Raw genomic sequence first — 24183 nt, 5'->3', positions numbered from 1 at the left:
ACTCCCACCGCCCCATCCTCGCGCCCCGCCCATCCCGACGCCACCACCCCGCGTTATTTGCATACCCCGCCCCCCCGCCACCGCCCTCCGGGCGCGCCGAGCGCCCATTGGCTGGCCGCACCCGGGCTATGCAAATCACCCGCGGGAGGGGCGGGGCTGGCGGGGGGAAGGAGCCCGGCGCGGTGGCGGGGCTCGGAGCTGCAGCGGGCGGCTGGTTCTGAGGCGTCGGCTCCGCGCGCCCGGCTCTGCGCTCCGGCCGCCATCTCCGAGCTCCGCGCCCCGCGGCGGGCGCTCTTCCCCCGCCGTGCCGCCATGCTGCGGTGGCCGGTGCCGGCGTGAGAGGCGAGCGGCGGATCCCTGCGGCCATGCGGGGCCTGGCGGGCTGGGCCGTGCTGGTGGCCCTGGGCGAGTGGCTGTGGGCGGGTGGCGTGGTGCCTCTGGCGGACTTCTACCCCTTCGGGCCCACGCAGGGCGACGCCGCCACGCGGAAGCAGGACGACGGCGGCTCCGAGCTGCGGCCCCTCTCCGTCCCCTTCCCCTTCTTCGGCGCGGGGCACACCGGCCTCTACGTGAGTACCGGGCGGCAGCAGGGATGGCTTCCCATTTTATTTCATTTTTGAATTAGTATTCTGCTCGGGTGGATCCAAGCGCATCAGGGGAATAACGGTGTGCTGAGGGCAGGGGGAGATCTGGCAGGGCCCGGGGCTCGGGACCGTGCTGGACCCCCAGCTCAGCGGGTGGTGCAGCGAGGGTCAGGGTCCTGGCCCCGCCACGCTGGGGATGCTGGGACGAAGCGCTCGCCCGCAGTGGGGAGCCTTGGACTTGGCCCTGGCTGGAGCCAGAAATACCCACGCCTCGTGGGACTGGCCCCCGCAGTGGTGTGCTGCGGGGGTCCCGGTGACGGGGAGCCAGGCACGGCTGGCGGGTGAGAGCTCGGAGCAGGCGTGCTGTGGCCCCTGGATGGCTGCCCCTGGATCATGTCCTTCGCTGGGGAGGAGGCAGTGGCTGGGCTCTGGGTGCGATGCAGAATAAACACAGCTGCCGTTTAGGTTGTGTTGCAGTGGGTTTGGCTGGCTACTCGGCATATCCCGCTCCCTCTCCTCTCTTCCCTGCACCCGCCAGGGTGACTGGGCCGCTGGGACCCCTGCTGATGTGCTCCCTAACAGCCCCTGAGCCACCTGGAGGGGACCATGGCCAGAGAGCTTGAGTCATGCCTGGCCCGTCGTGTCCCCCATGGCCGTCAGGCACAGGAGCAGCCCCGAGTGCCCGATTGTCCCTGGAGCCTTTTGGGCAGCGCTGGCTCCAAACACCTGCCCTGTGTCCTGGGGTGGGGTTTGTGCCCCCCATGCTGGCTCCCACCTGGTGCAGTGAATCCTCTGGCATCCTCATCCCTTTTCTTCTCCCTGGTTTGCTCTGGGTTGACTGACAATCCAGACCTGGCTGGTGGAGGAGAGGGCTGAGCATCATTTCGGTGCCATCTTGAAGCTGGGCTTGTGTACCATCCCACCACTTCAGCTAAGCACAGGAGGTCCTTGGTCCTCACCAGTGGTTTGTTTGTTTCCCCCCCCCCCCGATAAAAGTGCCAACGCTGCCATTGGGCAGGAGGGACCTGGGCTTGGGGCTTGAGCCACAGTGGGAGGATAGAAGAGGCTGGGAGAAGCCAGGTGACGTGATCTATATGGGATCTGCAGCACAGCTCTGGGTCTTGGAAGAGCTGCAGGGGGTCAGAGAGCAGTGTGTGTCCCTCCCCTGAACCAAGACCCCCTGGCGCTGCAGGGCCAGGTCTCCTGCCCCTGGCACAGGGGTCTGCATGGCAGGGCTGCTCCTCCCTGGGGGAGCTGGCAGAGGGCTGGGCTCACCTGGAAACCTCTGTCCTGGAGGGCTGCCTCCAACCACCCCCTCCTCCTTTGCAAAAACGAGCAACAACAAAAAAAGCCCTTCTTGGCTCCATCTCTCTCCCATCTTGCTTTAATCAGGGCAAGAATGTTCCTCTGTGGACACCATGGGGTTACAGAGGCTTTGGGAAACAGGAATCCTCTTCCCCTTAGTCACAGCAAGGACTGCCCTGTGTTCGCTGGAGGGGCTGGGGACCCTCCGCAGGATCTGGGGACCCTCCCCAGGGGCTGCACAAGGACATCACAGCCCGGTTGCCCCCTGGCTTCAGCATGGCTCCTGGCAGGATGCTGGCTCCCAGCTCCTTGTCGGCATGTGAGCGTGACACCACTGCTAGCCCCTGCCTGCTGCATGCCAGGGCTGCTCTCTCCACTTGAGAGCCTCTTCCCTGCACCATGCACCCACTTTCCCACCCTGCAGCCCAGGGTTTTGCTGGGCTGCTGCTGCCAGAGCCGGGCATTGCATGCCAGGGAGCTCAGCTGGGGGGCTGTGTGCTCCTGTCTGTCCCACTGTCACTTGCAGGCAGGGGAACGGAATGGTTGGGAGCTGCCTGCCCCACTGGGGCTGCCAGTGTGGCAGGGTGCTGGCAGGGTTTCCTCCTGGGAATTTTAGGGCCTGAGGGTGAGAGCGTTTCCCTTTGATCCCTGCCCCCTTGCTGCCTCCTCAGGCAGCAGTGCAGGCAGGGATTTTCCTCCCCTTCCTCACTCCCACTGCATCCCCAAGCCAGGAGGCAGCACTCCAGGCAACAGCATCCACTGTCTCCAGCTTCCTTCCCTGGGCTGAGGGCTGCCTCTGCCATGCAACCCTGTGCCAGACATCCCAGGACCCTAATTGCCCTAGTTAATTAGTGCTGGGGAAGGGCTCAGAGCTTGCAGTATCTCACCCCAGGTGTCTGGCATCCCCCACTTTAACGAGAGCAGCCTGCTGAGGCCCAGCCAGCACTGGGGGCTTTGCACAGGATGGTGGCACTTGGTCACCTGAGGACCAAGCTTGACCGCTCGTTAGCTCACTCAGAGCACTGTGCATGCTGGCGGATAGATTCCTGCCCGGCAAGGCTCCCCCCATCCTGTGCCGGTGGCCGCCTGTCTCAGGCACAACACACCCGCCAGGAGGGTTGCAGTGATGCCCGGCCCTAGACCGTAGAGGGTGGCAGCAATGCCCTGCAGGCTGCGTGTCAGCTGTAAGAGAGCAGGGAGTGAGCAAAACAGCCCCTTGTCCCCGCCAAGAGCACTGGCGCAAGCTGGCCAAGCATGCTGGGTGCTGTTTGTTTAAAGCGCCGGGGATGCTGCAGTTTTCTCAGCTGTTCCCCCTTCCCCTGGCCCGGCTGTGGTGGAGAACAGGGCTGGGTTTGTTTGGGTGGCTGCCTCCCTGCAGCCGCACTCCAGCGAGTGGGGGGCTGTGGGCGCTGTGGCACGTCTCTGCTTCCAAGGGCAGGAAAGGGAAGTGCTCCAATGTTTGTGGAAAGGGGGGGGGGGGGGGGGGGAAGAAAGGTGAAATGGAAAGCGACTCTAAAATGTGGATTCCTGCGGCAGGAATCAACTATGGCCGCCCGTTTCTTTCCCTCCCTCTCCACAGGTGAACAACAATGGGATCATCTCATTCCTGAAGGAGGTCTCCCAGTTCACACCGGTGGCCTTCCCCATCTCCAAGGACCGGCGTGTGGTGGCCGCTTTCTGGGCAGATGTGGATAACCGTCGGGCAGGCGATGTATATTACCGGGAGAGCACTGAGCAGCCCATCTTGGAGAGAGCGAGCAGGGACATCGCGCAGTATTTCCCTGAGTTCCCGGGGTTTTCTGCACAGTGGGTCTTCATCGCCACCTGGTACCGAGTAACCTTCTTTGGGGGCAGTTCGTTTTCGCCGGTGAGTAGCTGGGGCAAAGCAGTCATTAGTTTAGGGTTAGTTTTGTCTTTTTTTTTTTTTTTTTTTTTTAAAAGAGCGTCTCACTGGAACTTTGGTGTTTCCACGGTGGTGGCGCTCCTGCCATGTGCGGCATGGAGCTGTCAGCAGGGCTAAGCTGACCCTGGCAGCTCAGTTGCAATGCCTTGCCGTGACAGAGCAGCGCCAGGCTGGCAAAACCAAACCCCCTCCTCTCTGTGCTGTGTGGAGGCTACAAATCACTGGCGTCCCCCTTCTCGGGTAGCAGCAGGGTGGCATTTGCCTGCCTGCATGCAGCTGTGCTGAGGAGCCAGTTGCAGATGGGGTTTGGTACCTTTCTTCCGGAGGCCAAATAACCACATTTTTCCCCATTTTTCCTGTTCCCCTGTGAGGAAAAGCGAGCTGTTCTGCTGGCTGGGGTGCTGAGCAGGGGGATCGCAACACGTTAGGGTTAAAAAATAATTAAACCCAACTGCCTTTTCTAACAGAGAAGGGCTGGGGCTCAAAGAAACACCGCTTTGCTAAATACTCTTTCCGTCATTTTATTTTCTGACTGGTTTTTGGCTGACTTGCCTGCCCCCCTCCTCCCCGCTCACTGCTTTCCTCCCCTCCCTGCTGCAGGTAAACACTTTCCAGATCGTCCTCATCACGGACGGCAAGCTCTCCTTCACCATCTTCAACTATGAGTCCATCACCTGGACTACGGGTATGCACGCCAGCAGTGGGGGGGACTTTGCTGGGCTCGGCGGCATCGCAGCACAAGTAAGTGGCGAACACAGCCCCCGGGGTGCCCAGGTAGCACATCCGCCCTGTGAGCTCACGGCTCCTGGTTTGGATTTTTTTGGAGGTAGAAAGCCTTCCCCTGGTTTTTTTTTTTTTTTTTTTAAAGTTCTTAAATATCCATGTGTGCTCTGGCTCCCAAAGCCAAGACCATACAGGGAGCTTTGTTATCCTGAAACCACAGGTCTTTGCCTTGGCTGCTGCCTCGTAGTCCCTTTTCCTCCCTAACCTCAGCCTTTAAGAGCAGCTGCTGTAGCCAGCACAGCTTTTGCTTGTATTTTTATTTCATCCTTGTATGCGTTGTTGTATTTAAGGGAAAAAAAGCCAACACCCACACCCACAAAAACCCCAGTACCCATTCGGATGTGTGAATTTACCGGCAGTTGATCTGTGCTTGGCTCCGTGCCCACCAGCCTGCAGCAGGCAGGATGCTGCAGGTGGAGAGGAAGTGGACGGGTTTTGAATCCCAGGGGAGGGACCAAGCAGGCAGGGCGGCCGCTTTGCCCCACCGTGCGGGCTGTCATCTTGGTGCCTGGACAGGGCTGAGTGCTGGCTGGTGGCACATGGAAGGGGACAGTCAGTCCGAGCGGTGCCACCGGCAGCACTGAGTGGCAGGAGAGACAAGCCTTTGTGCTCCAGCCACCTTTGCCCATGTACTAGTGGTGTCTTTTTACCCTCTGCCCTTGTCCTCTCAGGCAGGTTTTAACGCTGGTGATGGAAAGCGCTACTTCAACATCCCCGGATCCCGCACTGATGACATCGCTGACGTGGAGATGACGACAAATGTGGGTATCCCCGGGCGCTGGGTGTTCAGAATCGATGATGCCCAGGTGCAAGTGGGGGGCTGCAGCAACACAAGTAAGAGGACAGCAGTTAGGTTTATTTAACTCCCAACCCAATCCCACACTGTTCTCCAGCCCTGTCTTTCCCTGTCTCAACCCCCACATCTGCGGGGTGGAGGAGACGGCTTGAAGGGCTTGGGGAGGGAGGGGAGGCAGCCATGGGGGGACCATCCTCAGCACCTGCCATGGCTGGGGACGGCACCCACGGGTGCGTGGGGGCTGGGAAGGGGCTGGGAGAGCAAATGGGGAGGGGAGGAAGACTTTTGAGATGAAAAGAGCCTGTGGGGAGCAATGAGGGAGGCTGGGGAGGAGGTGATGGCACACAGGTGGGACCCCACCAGCCTACTGGCAGGCAGGGGCTGGCACAAGGGGCTGGCACCCTCGGGGGGATGCACAAGTCCATAAGTCCCAGGAGGCTGGGGTGAGCCATGTGGAGGGCTGCTGGGTGCCAGCCTCCCCCACAGGGCCAGGGCTGGGCCATGCTCCCTGCCCCGGGGGTCCTGACATGTCCCCTGTGGAGCCGCTGGCCCCCTGTTCCTTGTCCCTGCTCCCCCTCAGCTATGTTATCCCACTTGTGATCTGTGTGTGTCTCGCGTTACCAGTGGATTTGCTGTACACAGGCTCTTCCGTCCCCCTTTCCCTCTGCCCCGGGTGATAAGCAAGGGCACATCCATGTACCCCTGGCCAGCAGGGCTGACCTCATGCAGCCTCTTCCCCCTTGCATAGCAGGAATAAAACTGCCCTCCTGTCCCAGGGGAGCCCGCAAGGAGCGGACCCTACCCTGCTGTGAGGCAGCCCGCCCTCATGGGCTCCCCGAGCACCCCGGGGACCCAGGCGGGCGTGGGGAGAGACCCCAGTACTGGTGTGGCTGGAAGGCGGCGGGTGAGCCCTGCCAGGATACGGGCTGATGGGAGGGCACCGCCTGTCCCCACAGCCTCTGTCTGCCTGACGCTGCGGCCCTGCCTGAATGGGGGGAAGTGTATTGAGGACTGCATCACAGGGAACCCCTCCTACACCTGCTCCTGCCTGGCCGGCTTTACTGGGAAGAGGTGCCATGTTGGTGAGTGCCAGCTCCAAGCTCCCGATGCTTTGCCGCGGGGAGCAGGTCTCACTCCTGGCCTCACATCTGTGTGCTGGCAGTCTCTGTCCCTGCAGCCGTCCCTGTCCCTGTCCCTGCCCTGAGCTCCTGCCCCCACCCGGGGCTCTGTTTCAGATGTGGATGAGTGTCTCTCCCACCCGTGTCAGAATGGAGCCACCTGCCTCAATGGTGCCGGCGGCTTCAGCTGTAGGTGCCTGCCAGGCTTCAGAGGCGCCAGCTGCGAGGCCGGTGAGCATGGGGCTGCCAGCGCGGTGGGGCTGGCTCTTTGCCATGCTTGAAGAGCAGAGACCTGAGGCTTGGGGGGCACTGCCGCTCTTGGGGGGGTGGAGCTCTTTGAGACCAGGGCTCCTGCAGCAGCTGCTGGGCTTGAGCAGTTTGCAGCGGGTGCCGAGCGCCACCGGCTTGGATTTCAGCTTGCTGCAGGCAAAGGAAACTTTGCTCTGGCTGTGAGTGCTTCCTGCTCCTGGCAGCCCACTCTGCCGAGGGCTTGGTTCAGCACTGCTGCCGGCACCTCTTCCCACCACCACTCCCTTAGTGAGAAAAGCTGGCGGTTAGTGCTTAAACAGAAGCGTTGAAGGCCCTGCTTTTGCAGGTGATGCTCTGGTCCTGAGCCCTTTGAAGCCAGTGGGGACTCTCAGTCCCTGGCAGGGGCTGTGGTGGCCAGTTTCCCCCGCCACTGGCCTCCACCCGCTGGTGGAAGTGCTGCCAAAGCATTTGGCTCCCAGAGAGCCTCCACACCGGTGGAGAAGGCAAGCAGGGAGTTGACTTTTGGGGAAGGGAGGGAGGGAGAAATGCCCAGTGCAGCATGCTGGCATCCAAGAGGTGCAGGGGAATGAAAGGGCTGAGCTGCCCGAGGAAGGGTTTTGGGAAGAGCCATGGCTGGGGACGTGGCCACTGTCTCCTGCCAGAGGGTATGTTGGTGGCTCCAAGCTGTGCTGTCTGCCCAGCCCCGGCATCACCACATGTGCAGAGAATGCCATGTGCTGGTCCTGCACCTGGGTTGATCCCCTGTCTTTTTTTCGGTGTCCCACTGCAGAAGAGTCGCCATGTGAGAGCAGGGTGTGCCAGAACGGCGGGAAGTGCCAGGCAGTGAATGGGACGGCGGTGTGCTTGTGCCAGCTGGGGTACATGGGGGTGGACTGCCAGACAGGTGGGTGGCAGGAGCAGGCGCGGGGGGGTGACGGTGATATTTCACATCTTGGCAAGCTGTCTTCCCACCCTGTTTCACTCCTGGCTGTGGTTTCAGGAGGGGAGCGCTCGGCATTGCCGGCAGCACTGATTTCCCCCACCCCGGCCATCGCCTTCCCCATCCCAAGCATCGTCCAGGATGGGAGGTTGTGGGTGAACCAGCAGTGCCCATGCGTGGCCTGACTACCCCTCCTGGCCTCCCCTTACAGAGGTGAACGAGTGCGAGTCCAGCCCATGCCTGAATGGTGGGCACTGCGTTGACCTGGTTGATAACTACACCTGTGTGTGCCTGGAGCCTTTCATCGGACAGCGCTGTGAGACAGGTGCCTGATCCCCAAGACGACTGTGTCCTCCATGCTCCAATGCCCAACATGGCCCTTCTCCTAGGGCTGGGCCCTGCTCTTCACTTGCTTGCTTGCTTCCCCCCCCACCCCCCCCTCCCCCCCCCCAGACTCATCTTCCTGTGAGGACCAGAGCTGCCGGAATCGGCAGACATGCAACTACATCCGCCCTGGCCGCTACATCTGCACCTGCTCCCCGGGTTATTACGGCAACAACTGCCAGTATGGTGAGTGGAGGCTCGCCTTGCCCAGCCTGGCACAGGAGCCGGTTTCAGGGGAGCCGAGTGGGAAGGGGCAAATGGCTAAAAAGGGGCTGCGTCAGCAGTAGGCACTGCTGAAAGCTGGTGGGCAGTGTGTGCAGATGGGTTGTGGCCCTGCTGGGAGGGAGCTCCTTCCATCAGGGCTGTTTGGCTGTGGTGGGGTCTCCAGCCTGAAGTTGGGCTAGACTGGGTCTGCCTCAGCTCCCCCAAGACATAGGGTGTTCCAGCCCCAGGCTGGGATGGCTCTGGCTCAGCCTCCCCCTTTCACGCAGGTGGGCCCCGCGTCCCCAGTGCCTGCCTCTCCCACCCATGCCAGAACGCGGGCAGCTGCCTGGAGACGGAGCAGGGCTACATCTGCGAATGCCGGGAGGGCTACACCGGGCAGGACTGTCGAGACAGTGAGTACCAGGGGGTCTCTCTGGTGGGGTGTCGTGCCCTCGCACTCCTGAGAGGGAGAAGCAGCAGGCCTGGAGAGCCTGTTCAGGGCTCCTGGACTGAACAGCAGATTCATCCTGCTGAAGAAGGCTGTGTATGGGGGACTCGTGGCTACCACCCACTTGAGCTGCCCCTGTGGGTGGCATCCAGCAGGGCTGCTTGGCAGTTCCAGCCCCACAAGCAAGAGGGGTCCTGGGAGCTCCTGTCTTCTCTCTTGCAGAGCTCTCGGAGGGCTGCGAGTGTCGCAACGGGGGCAGTTGTCTGGAGGGGAATGTCACCATCTGCCAGTGCCCACCTGGGTTTTTTGGTCTCCTCTGTGAATTCGGTAGGCGAAGGCTTCTCACTCGTTGTGTTTGCTCCCTCTCTGGGATGCTTGAGCTAGGCAGGCTGTGGGCAAGCAAGGAGATGCTTTGCCCATGCCTGAGGGTATGGGTATGGTACCAGGGGTATGCGCTGAATTTGAGCCTGGAAATATTGTCCCCTGGTGAGGAGGCAACACTTCCATCTCCATCACTCCTTCTTCCAGGGGTAGCTGCCTCTTCCAGGGTAGCCAGGCTGGGGCTGGGTGGGGAGGGAACAGCAGCCTTTGAGTGCTCCTGCTCCAAAGCTTGCTGGTCATCCAGGCTGGCCCTTGCTGTTTGTACGGTCTGTGGTGTGGGGTACAGAGAGTCCCTCCAGTCTCATCAGACCCTGCAAATTTAGGGGACCGCTGTTTCTGGCCAGGCAGCCAGCTTGGTGTTCTCCTGCCACCAGCTGACAGAGGCTGGTGCTGGCCATGTGTTTGCAGAAGTCACCACCACACCATGCAACATGAACACACAGTGCCCAGATGGCGGGTACTGTATGGAGTATGGTGGGAGCTACCTCTGCGTCTGCCACACTGACTACAGCACCAACCACAGTAAGTGTCATCCGCAGAGATGTGGGACCAGCCCTGGGGAGGGACATGTGATGGGGACCAGGGAAGTGAGCAGGGTTACAGTCATCAGCCGGGGAGCAGCCCGCACACTCCTGGTTGTATGTCCTCAGTGACGCCCTGTGTTTGGCTTTGCAGCGATGCCATCCCCCTGCGACTCAGAGCCCTGCCTGAATGGAGGGTCCTGTGAGGTTCATGATGACTCATACACCTGCGAGTGTCCTCGAGGCTTCCTTGGCAAGCACTGCGAGAAAGGTACCTGCATGGAGCTCCCTGCCGGCGCCAGGACCTGGCAGGGGGTGGGAGAATAGCTTGGACCTTTGTGGGAGATGAGCAGCTGCTTGCTGAGCTGCAGCTGGAAGTGGGCGCAGGTTATCCCATCCCATCCTGCAGGGTGGAGGGAGGATTGCGTGGCTCACAGCCACGGATTGCGGGGCTTCACAGCCCCTGACAGTTGCAGGAGCTAATCCAGTTGTTTCCTGCACAACACCATCAGTGTTGGAGGTTTTTTATGTGCCTGAACTTCTGGCCTCAGGAGCAGCCACCAGTCCCCTGGCATCAGGCACCTGTGGCTCTCTGAGGCCCCAGCACATGTCTGCACAGGTGGTGGTTCACAGTGTTGCTGAGCCCAGGGCTGTGGGGCCCAGGTGCACTTGCTTTCCTGCAGTGAGGGGCTTGGTGGGGTGCTGGTGGGAGGCGGTGGCTCTTGGGGTGCCGGCAGCAGTGGGTAACCCCTGCTCTCGCTGCTCTCTTTTGCAGCCAAGCCACGGCTCTGCAGCACAGGGCCATGTCGCAATGGGGGCACCTGCAGGGAGGCGGATGGCGAGTACCACTGCACCTGCCCCTACCGCTTCACCGGCAAGCACTGTGAGATCGGTACGGCCCCCCAGCCCCCACCCGGGGAGGAGAGGTGGCAGTCATCCCACTCACTGCTCAGCTCCCACCTGCCCTCTGCCCCCAGGTAAGCCGGACCCCTGCGCCTCAGGGCCCTGCCAGAACGGGGGCACCTGCTTCCACTACATTGGCAAGTACAAGTGCGACTGTCCCACGGGCTACGCCGGCCGGCACTGTGAGATCGGTAGGTGTGAGCAGGGTGCCCCGGTGCTGGGGACTGCCTGGGGAGGTGTTGGGGCTGCTGGTGGAGATGACTGCCATGGTGGCAGTAAGTGAGCCTCGCTGCTTGCTTTGAACCCACTTCCCTGCAATTTGAAGTGCTTTGATTCTTCCTTGCGCCCTGCCAGAGGGCGAGGCAGTGCTGCCGGAGGGGAAAAGGGGATGGCTCTGGTTTCTAGGCTCTGCCAGCTCTGCAGCGGTCGCTCTTTGGTCTGCTCTTCTAGTGCCCTCCCCGTGCTTCCTCAGCCCCTGTGAGAATGGCGCTACTTGCGAGGACCTCAGCGGGGGCTATGCTTGCACGTGCCCCGTGGGCTACATAGGGAAGCACTGCCAGTCTGGTAAGGGCCTTTTGCTGCCCCTGCCAGCCAGGGGCTCAGGGTGCCTCTGTGGGCCCCACTCACCCCTGCCCCTGTCTCTCTCCAGAGGTTGACTGTGGCATCCCCAGCGAGGTGAAGCACGCCCAGGCCTCTTTCAACTCCACCAAGGTGGGCTCGCTGGCTGAATACCAGTGTGAGCTAGGCTACGCCCTCAGTCAGCACAACCACCCCCGTGTCTGCCGCTTGCCAGGCGTCTGGAGCGACCCCCCTGAGTGTAATGGTGAGGAGCGCCAGGGAACGGCTGAGCCCTGGGGCACCATCCCAGTGGGCTATGGTCATGACCACAGCTTGGTGACACCAGGACATGGACACGAGCAGGGGAGGACTTGAGTACGTGGATGGAGCCCCCCAGAGACCCCTGCCTGGTGCTCACGTCTCTTGCCTTGTCTCTCCCCTGCCCAAATGCCTGCAGAGATTGATGAGTGCCAGTCCCAGCCCTGCCTGAACGGTGGCCAATGCAAGGACCGCATCGCCGAGTTCCTGTGCCTATGTGAGCCGGGTTACACTGGCCACCACTGTGAGTCAGGTAAGAGACTGTGCCAGGTGTGCTCCAGGGCTGCCACAGGCAGCTGTGGCAAACCCTTCCTCACCCTCCAGGCCCCGCAGAATGACAGCAGGCACAAACCCCGTGGCCAGGAGCCAGGCTGCCTGCGGTTGTGTGGGCTGGCTTCAGTCTCCTTCCTGCATGCTCAGATCAGCCTGTGGCGAGGGCTCCTCTCCCAGAGCCCCCGGCCAGCTGTGGGATGTTCCGGTCGGGAGACGCTGCTCCCAGTCGGGCGGAGGAGCAGGCAGGATTGCAAGGGGCATGCGCGCTACTTGTGTCCCCTCTGCTGCGTAGGCATCCCCATCACTGATGGAGTAATGCCTTCTCCTGACACGTGTTAAGCCTGTGCAGAGAAGCCCTGATCTCGGGATCTGGGTGGGAAGTGCCCTGTGTGGCTCCAAAGCTATTGGCCAAGAGTGGGGCGAGGGGGGAAGCAGCTTGAGGTAGCACAGTTCTGGCTGCGCTGTGCTCCTGCTCCCATGTATGCACATGGTCGTGGTTGTGTGCAGGCGCTGGTTGAAGGGGGTGACGGGCAGCACGGGGGCTGGTGGGACTCTCTGGCAAGCAGCTCTAGCCTGGCTCCCCAGGACCTGGCAGAGGATAGTGGTGGGAGAAGGTGGGATGCCTACAGGGGGTTAGAGGAGGGGATGTGCTGCAGGCACCCTATGGGACCTCTTGGCACAGCCCTACGCTGCCAGCCACCCCCAGGTGTCGCTGTGGGCATGTCCCCATGCCTAGCTCCTGCTGCAGCCCCCGCACAGGGGCAGGCATGGGGCAGCGGGCTCGCGATGGCCCCAGGAGCAGGGCTGTTCCTGGCCAGTGGGCTTGGGGTAGCGAGCGACATGGGAAGGGTCTGCAGCCTGCGGTAGAAGTGCTGCCTCTCCAAGCCCCGCTGGCCCTGTCTCTGTGCTGAGCCAGCACGTCTCCTCTCACTATTCCCCAGATGTCAATGAGTGCCAGTCAGAGCCCTGCAAGAACGGTGGGACCTGCCAGGACCTCCCCGGGTCCTTTGCTTGCTACTGTCCTGAGGGCTTTGTGGGGACCCAGTGCGAGACAGGTATGGACTCGCCCTTCCCGGCATGGTGGGAGGCTGAACTGTGGGCACTGGGACACGGCCGGGACCAGCCAGGCAGCTGGTCACTGTCTTGGGCACCTTGACCCTGAGCCATCACCCCGGGCGCTCGGTGCTTGTCATGCTTCCTTGCCTGCGGTTTCCGGGGCAGAGCTGAAACTGCTCTGGTTGGGAGGGAGCAAGGAACAAGGTGTCCACTGGTGATGGATCCATTTTCGAAGGCGTTCACCCCCTGCCAGGGGATGAGGCTGCCACAGCACTTGGGTGGGATTCTGGGTCCCAGCTGGCTGTGCCAAGCGCCAGGCTGCGTGTCTGTCCTGCATCCCCCTTGGGGGCTCACTGCTGTCACTCACCCATGGGAGCTGGCTGCTGGCATGCCAGGGGCTCCCTGCTCACCGCCGGCCTCCTCCTGCCTCCAGAAGTGGATGCCTGTGAGTCGGGCCCTTGCCGAAATGGAGGGGAGTGCGAGAGCTACAGGGGCTCCTACCTCTGCGTGTGCCCGGAGGGTTTCTTTGGCTACCACTGTGAGACAGGTGAGGTGGGCAGGGCAGCTCGGTGCAGGGTGGCCACTTGGCCAGCTGGCACCTCTAATGCCACCGGGCCTGGCACCTCTCCCACAGCCAGCGACCCGTGCTTCTCCAGCCCCTGCGGGAGCAGAGGCTACTGTCTGCCCAGCAATGGCACCCACAGCTGCACCTGCAAAGTCAGCTACACAGGCAAGAGCTGCGAAAAAGGTAAAGGCCCTCAGCAGCGGCACCAGGACGTGGCGTGGGGTTCGACGCCGGCCTGGCGGTGGCCACTGCCCACAAAGGGCTCAACGCCATCTGGGACCAGCAGCTCTCCTTGAGGTGGGCAGGGCTGAGGGGCAGCCTGGCCCCACCCATGCTGCGGGCAGGTGCTGGTGTGCTGAGCTGCTGCTGCAGGCTTGGCACGAGGATGCTGGGGACAGGTTTCCCTGGCCCCCAGCAGTGACAACAATCCCTCAGATGCCCTCATGAGGGGAGGCTGAGGTGTCCAAGGGAAGCCTCTCGCCACCAGCACCGACCTCCCCAGGGCCCCTCACCCTGTCTCGCCGGTGTCCTAGGCCCGGCAGGCGGTGGCAAGCACGTGGCTGCCAGTGCTGCCAGGTTACAGTGGCTGGGAGCGCTCCCGGCACCCTGGCTCCTCCCGTGCCCATCAGGCCAGCGGCAGCTGGCGCCCACAGGGCCCCTGCCAGGTGCACCAAGGGAGAGCAAGGGCCCTGTCCTCCATCGCTGCTGCTCTGCCTCTTGCTGCCGGGGTCTGTTCTCTAAAGATTCATGGCGTTACCTCTCCCCTTTGCTTTTGCCCACACCCTGAAGAATTGCTGCCACCAACCTCATTAAAGGTGGAAAGGGTGGAGGACACTGGTGTGTTGATTTCTTGGCACCCACCTGAGGACGCAGCCGCCAGGCAACTCATTGACGGCTACGCCGTGACGTACGTATCCCTCGACGGCTCTTACCGCAGGACAGATTTTGTGGACCGAAGTCGTTCTGCCCACCAATTGCGGGCACTAGCCTCCGGCAGAGCCTACAATATTTCTGTCTTTTCAGTCAAACGCAACGTGAACAACAAGAATGATATCAGCAGGCCCGTCATGCTCACCACGCGCACTAGTGAGTAGTGTCCCTGGGGGGATTGTGGTCGTGAGCACGCACGGCCCCTGCAGGTGCCAGGGCTTGTGCCACCTCCTCCCTGCTACCAGCTCCAGCTGCAGCCTGGGCCTGTGCCGAACCCCAGTGGGTTTGGTGGTGCAGGTCCTAAAATCCAGCCGGGGGCCTTTGGAAAGTGCTTGGCACAGAGAATTGCTGTTCTCTTTGCTGTGAGTAAAAGGGGACCGAACTGCTGTGGCTCACTGGGCCCCTGCCCAGGGGCTGGTAAGGGAGCTGGCAGCGGGGACTGCTCCCGGATCCTGTTCATCAAGGGCCAGGCTGTGCCTGCTGCACCAGTTACCCCTTGTCACTGGGCCCAGGGTGGCGTGGGTCCCTGGTGGTGCTTGGCTGAGCTGGAGAACTCCCCATGCCAGCTGGGCAGTGGGGCTGGGCAATCTCTGCTGATAACGAGCCCTGTGGTGAGTTGCCTCGCTGGGCTTGGCATGGCAACATGCCAGAGAGTGCAGAGGCTGGCAGGGACCTCCGCTCTCTGGGTGGAGGGAAGGGGACACAGTGATGCCTCTGTGGGGGCATGGGCAGGCAGAGCAGCTGTGGTCCTGCTTTCTAGGGCAGGTGGATGTAGAAATCAAGTGCAAACTGAGGATGGAGGGGATTAGACCTAGAAAAGCTGCCACCTAACAAGAGGGGGATGGTGGTGGGAAAGCCCATGGGCCACATCCTCCTCAGCAGGCTGACACCAAGTGAAGCCCACGGGAGGAGAAGGCAGGTGTGGTGCTGGGCACAGCAGGGGTCTGCGCCCCTGGCCACAGCATCTCAGGAGGCCTCAAGCCAGGGCTGGATGCCAGACACAGTGAGAACTGAGCTCAGGACGGCCGCCTGGGGTGTGCAGTGGGCTTAGGGCCAGGCCCAGGCACTGCAGCCCCTTTGGAGCTGGGGGGGGGGGGGGGGGCGGGCTGTGGCCAGAGGACAGCCCCAGGGGTGCCGTGGATGGCACGAGGCCTTGCGGGCAAGCAGATGGATGCGCCTCCCCTCTGCCCACAGGTGGTGAGGATGGGAGAGCAGAGTCCGGCAGGGCAGGCGGTGCCAAGCTGCTCCTGCTGGGGAAGCCAATCCAGAGGGACAGGCAGGACCCCCCTTGCAGGGGCACAGGGGAGGGACGGGGCAACCCGCAATGACCAGTGGCTGACTGCAGCCCTCTCTGCTTGCTCCGGCCAGGACCGCGTCCGGTGGAAGGCTTTGAGATCACAAATGTGACGGCCAGCACCATCACGGTGCAATGGGCTCTCCACCGGCTCAAGCACTCCACCGTCAGTAGGGTGCGTGTCTCCATCCGCCAGCCGGGGGATCTGGCAGAAAGCACCGCGGAACTGAACAGCAGTGTGGCCAAGTACACCTTCCTGTGAGTGGGGCAGCAGGCAGGTGCAGGGTGAGTTGGCCTTCCCAGGATGCCCACCTTATGCCTGCCTTCCTCATCCACAGGGACCTGCAGCCAGGAGAGAGGTACATCGTCCATGTCACAACGCTGAGCGGTCTGGGGATGGAAGACCACCCCTCGGAGAGTCTGGCCACAGCCCCCTTCCATGTGTGGACGAGTGAGTGGTATTGCCTTCACTGCTGCTGCAGGGGCCCTGGGGCTTGGCAGGCACAGGGCAGCCATGGCTTGTAGCCAGCAGGAAAGCTGCAGGGAGGGGAAGGTGCGAAAGCCGTCAGCCTGTCTGGCCAGCACAGCAGGTAGGAGGCGTGCAGGCAGCCCTAAGGAAGGGCAAGCAAGGCACCGCCACATCCTCTCCTCCCAGATATTGTTCACTGGTCAAGACCAGCCTGAGCTCAGCCCCATGCAGAGCCCGACCGGGCCCAATTCATCCCCTGCTGTACAGCAGATGGAGCACAAGGGCTAGATGCGGGTGCCAGGGTGCAGTGAGGCTCTGACCCCCTTGCCAGGGCCCCAGTGCTGACATCTCCTCCCAGAGCATTGCATGGCTGGAGCTGAGCTGAGGGCTGGCCTGGGCATGGCCAGGCAAGCTGGGGCCCTGGCATGCTTATTAGGTGGCATGTGAGCAAGTAGGGCAGTTGCAATTCAAGGACACCAGTGCTGACCCCTTTTCTCCCTGCCTCCTGCCTGCCCCAGGGCCTCTCCCCCCACAAAACCTCACCACCTCCCGCGTCACCGCCACCTCAGTGTCCATGGTGTGGGAGCAGCCGCCCACTGGTGATGTGGAGGGGTACATCATCAACGTCACCACCGCTCAGAGTGTGAAGAGCCGCTATGTGCCCAATGGGAAGCTTGTGTCCTACACAGTGCGGGACCTGCTCCCTGGGCAGCGGTACCGCCTGTCTGTGACAGCTGTGCAGAACACGGAGCAAGGCCAAGTTCACAGCGAGCCTATCCATCTCTATGTCACCACCTGTGAGTGCCTGGCTTGCTGGGGCTGGGGCGCTGCTGGTTTGCTGCAGCATGAGGAGATGGGCTAACAGGGAAGCGGGGTAGGAAACCAGTTGACCCAGAACTGGGTGTCCATAGCAGGCTATGGAGACAGGACGCAGGTCACCTGCAAAGGTAGGTGGGGGTTGCAGGGTGCCACCTCCATTAGCAGAGGGCAGATGCAGAGTTACAGCTCCGTGATGCTTCACAGGGACCAGTGCTTGCAGCCCAGGCAGGTGGAGAGTGTGCACATGTCCCCAGACAGCCCTAAATGGCAGCCTGGGGATGAGGGGACTGGCTTGGAGTTGAGTTGCTGTGCTGACTCACAGCCTGCCTCTCACTAAGCCTAACCCTTTGGTCTGCAGTGCAGAGGGATGGGGCTCCAGAGAGACGATGGAGCCAAGCTGGACACCCCCGGGTCCTGCGCAACAGGCTGCCCCCAGCTTTTCTGCCTGAACTCCACTTGCTAGCAGATCGTGACACAGCTGAGGAGCCCTCGCCAACCCCCAGGTAGGCACTGCCCTGGCACTCCTGGCTCTTCTACCAGTGCTCGGCCCAAGCATCGGGCTGAGCACAGCCCCTTTTCCCAGCTCCCGTCTGCGTGAACACAGGGTCAAGCCATGCTCCTGCTGGGTTGTGCCTCTCGCCCACCCACTGGGGTTCCTTGTCCTATGAGCAGGTCCCCCACACTGCCTGCAGCTGAGCCTGCGGGACTCACACTGAGCCTGATGCTACCAGCGAGCGCTTTATCTAGCTGCCTCCAGCCCTAGCACATGGGGTGGCTGTGGCCTGGGGGACCTGCAGTGTCCTGTACCCTCATGGCTCTCCTGTCCCAGGTTTACCGAGCTGGTGGATGGCAGAGGGAGAATCAGCGCCAGGTTTGGCACTGCGCTGAGCAAATCCATCACTGTGAAGACACGTAAGTGCTCTGCTGCCTTTCTGGCCCCCGTCTGTCACAGTGCCATCTTCTACACCTCCCCCCAGGAGAGGGTGGCAGCTGGGCAGGCTGCAGTAGGGCTTGGGGAGCCATAGAGGAAGGCAGGGTCCTTTCACCTCTCCCTGGGCAGACAAACATCTGCTCTGCTCGCCAGACCCCTGACCAGAGAGGGATAACACACAGCTGGTCAGGGAGTGCAGAGAGGGACCCTTGGTGATGAGAGGCAATACCAGCTGCAGCACAGGCTGGCCTTCTACCCTGCCAGCAGCAGTGGGAGCCCAGGCACAGACCCCGTGGCCGTCTAGCACAGCCCTGCCTGCCCAGCAGCCTGAGCCCCCACCGCCAAGGACAACCTCACACTTGAGGAGGGCACCTGGCAAGAAATCCCTCTCTAGCCCCCCATTTGCTATCCCTGGAACACCAGGGATACAAGTGCCAGCCCAAGATATCCTACCAGAACCCCACGCTATGGGATGGGGAGGGAGCCTGGCACACCTGACAGCAGCTGTGGGCTCATTGCATGTTCTCAGCTCTGCCCCTGCCTCTCCAGGGCTGTGTCCCACAGTGCTCCAAGGGGGTCTCTCACCTTAATTCTAGGGGTGCCAACTGGGAAAGGCTGACCCGCTGCCTGAGGCCTGACCAGGCCCCTGATGCTGCGGGTAGGCTGGCTCCCACCAAAGGGGCTGCCTTTGGGTCTGGCCCAGGCTGGAGGTGACATTTGACACTCTCGTTGCCCAGAGCCGGAGGCTCCAGTGAAGCTGGAGAACGTGGAGGTGTTCAGCCAGGGCAATCTGGCACTGCAGCTGCGCGAGGCAAAGAGCAAGAGTAAGTCTGGGGGAGGACACACGAGCAGCAGGGACCCAGCCCAGGCCCTGCAGGCACGCACATAGCTCGGCACCAGCCTGCTCTCCTTGTTGCTGCCCTGCCGGGAGGCACACAAGGCGCATGGTACGGGCCCCTGCCGGATACACCATTCCTGCTTGCCTGCTTGCTGCTCACCCTGGCACACCAGGGGTTTGGTAGAGCTGCGCCACGGCCCCGGGGTCTGACAGCTGTACATGTTTTGCAGGTGAGGGGCAGAACTGTTCCACGAACCCCTGCAGGAATGGAGGCACCTGCGCTAGGGACGCTGAGTCCTACCACTGTGACTGCCGCCCGGGCTTCAAGGGCCGGCTCTGTGAGCTGGGTGAGTGCTGCGCTGCTGTCGGAGAGCCAAGCTCCCTCCTGCAGGCAGACTGCATGTGTCCAGCCTGGCAGCTGTCCCAGCTACAGGTCCCCCAGGGCACAGGTCACCGAGCACACCCTGTCAACACCCGGCTCCTCCTGGCTGAGGAGGCTCCCACCATGCTCGGGCCCTACTAGAGCGAGCCAACACTGTGCCAACAGTGGAGAGAGGGGCTGGCCTCTGCTCTTCCTGGTTCGGGCAGATCTGGGAGCACAGGTCTGCTTCGCACTTCTGGCCGAGCCCTCTGCCTCTGCCAGGCAGCCTGGCAAGCCAGGCTCCTGCCTTGCCCACATAGTTATCTGGGCATGCAGGACTGGGGGCTCTGCTTCTCCTGGTGGGCCAGCTCTATTGCGCCCAGCCCTCCAGGACAGCAGAGGGGAAGCCACAGCGCACAGGCAGGCAGGGCCAGAGACGGGCTTGTTGATAGCTCCCCTCTCCTGTTCCCCAAGCAGCCTGCAAGAAGGTGCCACACTCGTGCACACGGCTGTACTCGGAAACCAAGTCATTCCCTGTGTGGGAAGGAGGCACCTGCCACTACCTGTGAGTACTGCCTGTGGGTTGTGCTCAGAGCTGGGGATGTCTCCCCACAGCTCGGCTCCAGGGAAGGGAGAGTGAGTGTGAGGCTGTCTCAGACCCCAGCTGGCAGCTGCCAGGTGGCTGCAGCTGCCCCCTCCCCAGCGCAGGCTGAGCAGCCTCATCTGCCCTCGAGCCCCTGGGGCTGCCCTGCCAGCTGCGCTTTACAGCAGGGTGTTGCTGAAATGACAGCCCCATAGCAGTGTTACCCGTCTATGTGGCAGTGAGGTTGGATTTGGTGTGCATGACCCCCCAAGCAGCAGCTGATCCCCTGCCTGCTGCCTGACAGCCAAGTTCCTAGCTGCCTCTGCATCTGCAAGCAGAAGGCTGGGGCCAGCCCTGCTGCAATGCCAGGGCATGGGGGCCTCTGCTCTGCCCCCTCATGCCCCCGAGCCTTCCTCTGATGGAGGCACAAGGGCCTGGCTGTGTGGGGTCAGCCCTCAAGCACAGCAGGCTCAGCCCTGTTCCTATCAAGGCTGGCTACCACGACCTGGAAGGAAACAGGGGAGACCCCCAAACTCCCCCCTCGCACACATAAAAGCAGATCTGTCCCTATTATTCCCTACAACTCGCCCCTCTGCTGTGTGTGCAGGTACAGGAGAGTCTACAAGGTACACCAGGATGTCTGCTACAAGGAGAGCTGCGAGAGCACTGGTTCTAAGAAGACAACCAGCAGGTACAGCTAGCAGCAGCTCGCCAAACACACCAGCCTTCTTGTGGCCCAGGACAGGAGGATGCAGCCAGCCAGTGTCACCCAGCACACGCAGGGGTGCCTAGGCTGGGGGTGGGCTGGGAGAGGGGTGCTGCAGGCACCCCGTGCAGAACAGAGTGCGAGGAGTGCACAACTGAGGCTCAGACCCCAGCTATGCTGCCCTCCCTGTGAGTAACAGCCTAGGGGCTGCAGGGCTGACAGTGCTCTCCTCCCTTCTCTTTCAGAAAACCAAGCAACAGTCATGCACTGAAGAAGCCATAAAGTAAGTACCCGCTCCAGGTCCTCCTCAGCCGCAGGCAGGGGCAGCTCCTGCCTATGGCTGCCTGCATCCCTGCATGGAGTCAGGGAGAAGGGCAGAGGGGACAGCACAGCCCAGGCTCATGCTGCCATGTCAAGGGGGTGCAAGGGCCCTCCAGCTGCTGCGCTGGTTGGGCTTGGGCACATGGCTGAGGGCTCCTGGTTGTGGCTGGGGTGGAGGAGTAGAAGGCTCCCCTGCAGCTCTGCAGCCCCATGAACCAGAGATTCCTGCACAGAGAGGGCCTGGGCGCTGCCTGCAGGGCAAGCCTCCAGCAAGGCAAAGGCTGGAGCCCTGGAGAGGGTAGGTCCCCTTCTCCCAGCCTGAGATGGGTGCACAGGGTGGGAAGAGGCAGCTGCCGAGCTTATAGGGGACTCTGCACACCAGTTCATTCTCCTCCTGCCCCTTCACAGGGTTCAAAGCAGTAGAAGCTTCGTCTTTCCACATCTAAGGGCTTTTGAAACACCAGGAAGATCAGATCTGCTCACTGAGTTGAACACGGCGAGGGAACCTTCCTGCCTGGCATCAGCCTCTCCCTCTCCTCCAGCCCATTAGGGACAGGCAGCCAGATTGGCAGGCCAAGCAGCACTCCCTTCCCTCCGCCAGACCAGCACTGCCTTTGCTCTGGCTTGCCTTACTCTGGCCACCTCTCTGCCCCCCAAGGAGCTGAGCGCCAGCATACTGTGGCAGCTGGCTAGCTGCCCCCCAAGGGGACCAGCCCCACTCGGCACCCCCAGCCACTCTGCATGAGCCACAGGCTCCTGGCTCTGCTCAGGCATCGGCAGGGGTGAGCCCAGCTCCCTGCCAACAGCATCTGCAATAACCTGTTTTCGTAATCCAAGGTTATAAATTACCAATAACCCCCAAATAAAACAGTTTAACGCAGACCAAAAAGCCTTAGCTATCACCTGAAATGTGGCCCACCAAAATCTGCTTGGAGATCTTCCCTATGTAGATGAGTTAGAAAAGGTGAGCAGCTCCTCAAGCAGTGAGGCAAGCGTGGGCACTGGAGGCGTGTCCTTGTGTCCTCTGCTCTGGCGGGGGAAACTGAGGCAGCTTCTACTGCCTGCCTTTTTTATTTGCTTTGTAAACAATCCCTGGTTTTAACCAAATTTCCAGCTCAGAAAGCAACAGAGCACCTAGAAAGAATTTTAGAAGTGATCTGTAGGGTGAAGTTTGTCAGCCAAGGAGTACCACCACCCTTGTTCTGATGCTAATCGCCTCCAAGTGAGGAGGAGCACAGTACGGGCTTGGTGACAAAGCAAGCTCCATGTGCCATCCCCTGAGCTGCTCTCAGCATTTGCGTTCCCTGCGGCACTAGCCGTGCCACCGCTGTGTTGTTTCTGGATGAGAGGACCAGCGCGCAAGTCCCCACAGCAGCCGCCCCACTGGCTGCAGCAGGGCAGGCAAGGAAAAAGTGTAGCTTAGAAACGTTCCTAGTTTTTGTGAGGTTGTATGACAACACTAGTTAAACATAGATTTGTGTATTAACGTACACAGTGTATATTATAAATTAATACATACCAGAGATATATCGTAGTTATGGTATAGAGTGTTATTTCCCAAGCAGTGTGGAGGGCATCCCTGCGGGGCAGCCCTCCCCTCCCACAAGCATCATAGGACCCTTTCCTGTTCAGCCACGCATATTGAGCTGCAGCCTAGAAGAGGCTCTCGGAGCAGAACAGGCCCAGGAGTTTGGGTGCTCCTGGCACCACCCTCTCCCTGCTGGGAGCAGCGTAAGAGCTGAGGCATCCAGCAGCAGCCTGGGAGCGGCAGGGACGATGTAGAGCCATGACCCGCTGGCCAGCGTGCTGCTCCCCTCCTGCACTGACTCTAGCTCTGCTCCCAAAGGAGAAGCGGGAGTCAGAGATGGACATGCTTCATTTTCCTCTAAGGCTGCCTGATGCTGCTCCAGCCTCCCTGCTGCAAGGTGAGCACAGAAGTCCTGCCTCCCCAGGCCATGAGAAGAAGCCAGCCATTGCCTGGAAGAGCAGGGCCAGGGAAAAGCCAGAAGAGCCTCTGCTATCCCTGAGGGAGGGGAGGCTTTGGGGCTGTAGTCAGAAAGCATGTGCCAACATGGGCTGCGAAGGTGGAGGTGGCCCCCCCATGGGACAGTCCCATTTTGGGCCCAGCCAGCTCTGTCACAAGGCCTGTCCCCACAGAGAGGGGAAGCGTGGCACAGCGGCCCGCCACCTTCCCAGCCCACAGCCAGCACCATATGTAATGCAGCCAGAAGGTTTTAACCTAGCCTTGGAAATAAATTAGTTATTTTGTCTGATTTTTTTTTTTTTAAATAAAAAAACTTTATGGAAACTGGGTATTTTTTAAAGTAATTGGTCAATGAGAAGGAAAGTGGGTGGTTGTTGTATTCTGACATAGGGCATTTATTACTGCCCCTCAGCAGGGCCCTGTGCATGGAGCCCTGCAGCCACCATGGCGTGTGCCTGTGTGGGGTGGGGGCCCAGAGCACCCACGAGTGCAGTGGGGCCAGGGACTGCACCAGCAAGGGAGAGCTCGGGCACCTTGGAGCCTCACCTCTTCACTCCTGGGCTGTTTTACTTCATTCACTGTCCCAAGTCTTCATCTTCCTCTGCATATAGTGCATCCCTGTCCTCTTCTTCCTCCTCTCGAGCCAGCAGCTTCCTGAAGACCTCGTATTCCTCCGGGGTGGAGCGGGCCAGGCTTGCCAGGAAGTCTTTCTCCGGGAGCTGAAGGATGTCCTTCAGTTTCGGGTTACTGGTTTGGGTCTGGCCTTTGTGCGGGGTCTGGTAGAGCCCCCGGCGCTCCAGGAAGATGTGCCGGTTCCTGAGCTCAGCAAAGGGCATTCTGAAAAGACGGGCCTTCACCATCTCCTTCTGCTGGACCCCCATCCTGAAGTACGCGTACTGTAGGAGGGACAGGGTGTTTCACACCCGGCCCCGCACTGCGCTCCCGGCCCTGGGGGGGTACCCCCGGGAACAGCCCGGGCCCCTCACCTGGAAGTGGTGGTGGAGGTGGCGCGGCTCCTCCAGCAGCACGGCGGGGCAGGTCCCCAGCACCTCCCTCAGCTGCTCCGCCGTGAAGAGGCACTTCTCCCGCAGCAGCCGCACCGCCGCCGCCATCCTCCTCCCGGGCAAGGTGAAGAGCTGCGGGCAGCGGCTTACCGCCCGCTGCAGCTGACCTGCGGGCACCGGGGTGAGCGGGCCGGGAGGTGCCGGTCCCCCCGCCGCCGCCCCGCCGCCCCGCCGCCCTACCTCCGCCGAGCCCCAGGCGCCGCAGCTCCTCGGCGCGCTCTTGCAACCGCTCCGTCGCCATCCGCAGCAGCCCGGGGCTCCGCTCCAGCAGGCCGAGGGCGGCCTCGGCGCTGAGCCCCAGCAGCAGCAGCTGCACCGCCACCGCCTCCCGGCGCTGCGGGCCGAGCCGGGGCTGCAGCCCCAGGAGCCGCCGGGCCTGCTCCTCGCTGAAGCCCATGGCCCGCAGTTTCGCCGCCTCCCCGCAGCCGCGGCGGGGGCCCAGCCCGGGCGCGGCGGGGAGGGCGCGGGGCGCTGGGGCCCAGCCCGCCCGCCCGCAGGCGCGCAGCAGCCGCCCCGCCATGGCCTGGCAGCGCGGGGAGGAGCCGGAGGCGCCCGGCCGCCGCCGCCGCGCTCCTCCCCCGCCGCCGGGGCTCG

General features: G+C 61.9%; 2 protein-coding genes across 3 annotated transcripts; one reads left to right on the top strand and one right to left on the bottom strand.

The window, feature by feature from the left end:
* Positions 1-276: 276 nt before the first annotated feature.
* On the top strand, positions 277-21943 carry SNED1 (sushi, nidogen and EGF like domains 1). 2 transcript variants are annotated; one of them, XM_082320569.1, is made up of 33 exons: positions 277-569; positions 3469-3756; positions 4393-4533; positions 5247-5409; positions 6328-6453; positions 6607-6720; positions 7529-7642; positions 7890-8003; positions 8132-8248; positions 8554-8679; positions 8937-9041; positions 9504-9617; positions 9771-9887; positions 10392-10508; positions 10594-10710; positions 10970-11083; positions 11169-11342; positions 11535-11648; positions 12610-12723; positions 13158-13271; positions 13359-13472; positions 14079-14375; positions 15588-15771; positions 15852-15964; positions 16501-16779; positions 17160-17304; positions 17631-17713; positions 18470-18556; positions 18801-18917; positions 19406-19496; positions 20122-20205; positions 20466-20503; positions 20950-21943. In XM_082320569.1, exons 1-32 carry the CDS (start codon positions 366-368, stop codon positions 20500-20502), a joined length of 4338 nt encoding a protein of 1445 aa, XP_082176695.1. In that variant the 5' UTR covers positions 277-365; the 3' UTR covers position 20503; positions 20950-21943. The 2 variants fall into 2 exon arrangements, with proteins under 2 accessions (XP_082176695.1, XP_082176694.1); XM_082320568.1 differs by lacking the exon at positions 19406-19496 and having other exon boundaries at positions 286-569.
* Positions 21944-22070: 127 nt separating this feature from the next.
* MTERF4 (mitochondrial transcription termination factor 4) lies at positions 22071-24109 on the bottom strand (the record flags this gene model as incomplete). The annotated part of the gene is made up of 3 exons (XM_082320570.1): positions 22071-23421; positions 23512-23696; positions 23770-24109. 3 exons carry the CDS (start codon positions 24107-24109, stop codon positions 23101-23103), a joined length of 846 nt encoding a protein of 281 aa, XP_082176696.1. The 3' UTR covers positions 22071-23100.
* Between the last annotated feature and the right edge of the window lie 74 nt (positions 24110-24183).

This window comes from Platalea leucorodia (genome assembly GCF_965183815.1).
Source record: "Platalea leucorodia genome assembly, chromosome: 8".
Taxonomy (NCBI): domain Eukaryota; kingdom Metazoa; phylum Chordata; class Aves; order Pelecaniformes; family Threskiornithidae; genus Platalea; species Platalea leucorodia.
Note: the sequence above shows the minus strand (reverse complement) of the source record. Positions and strands in the feature narration are given on the sequence as shown.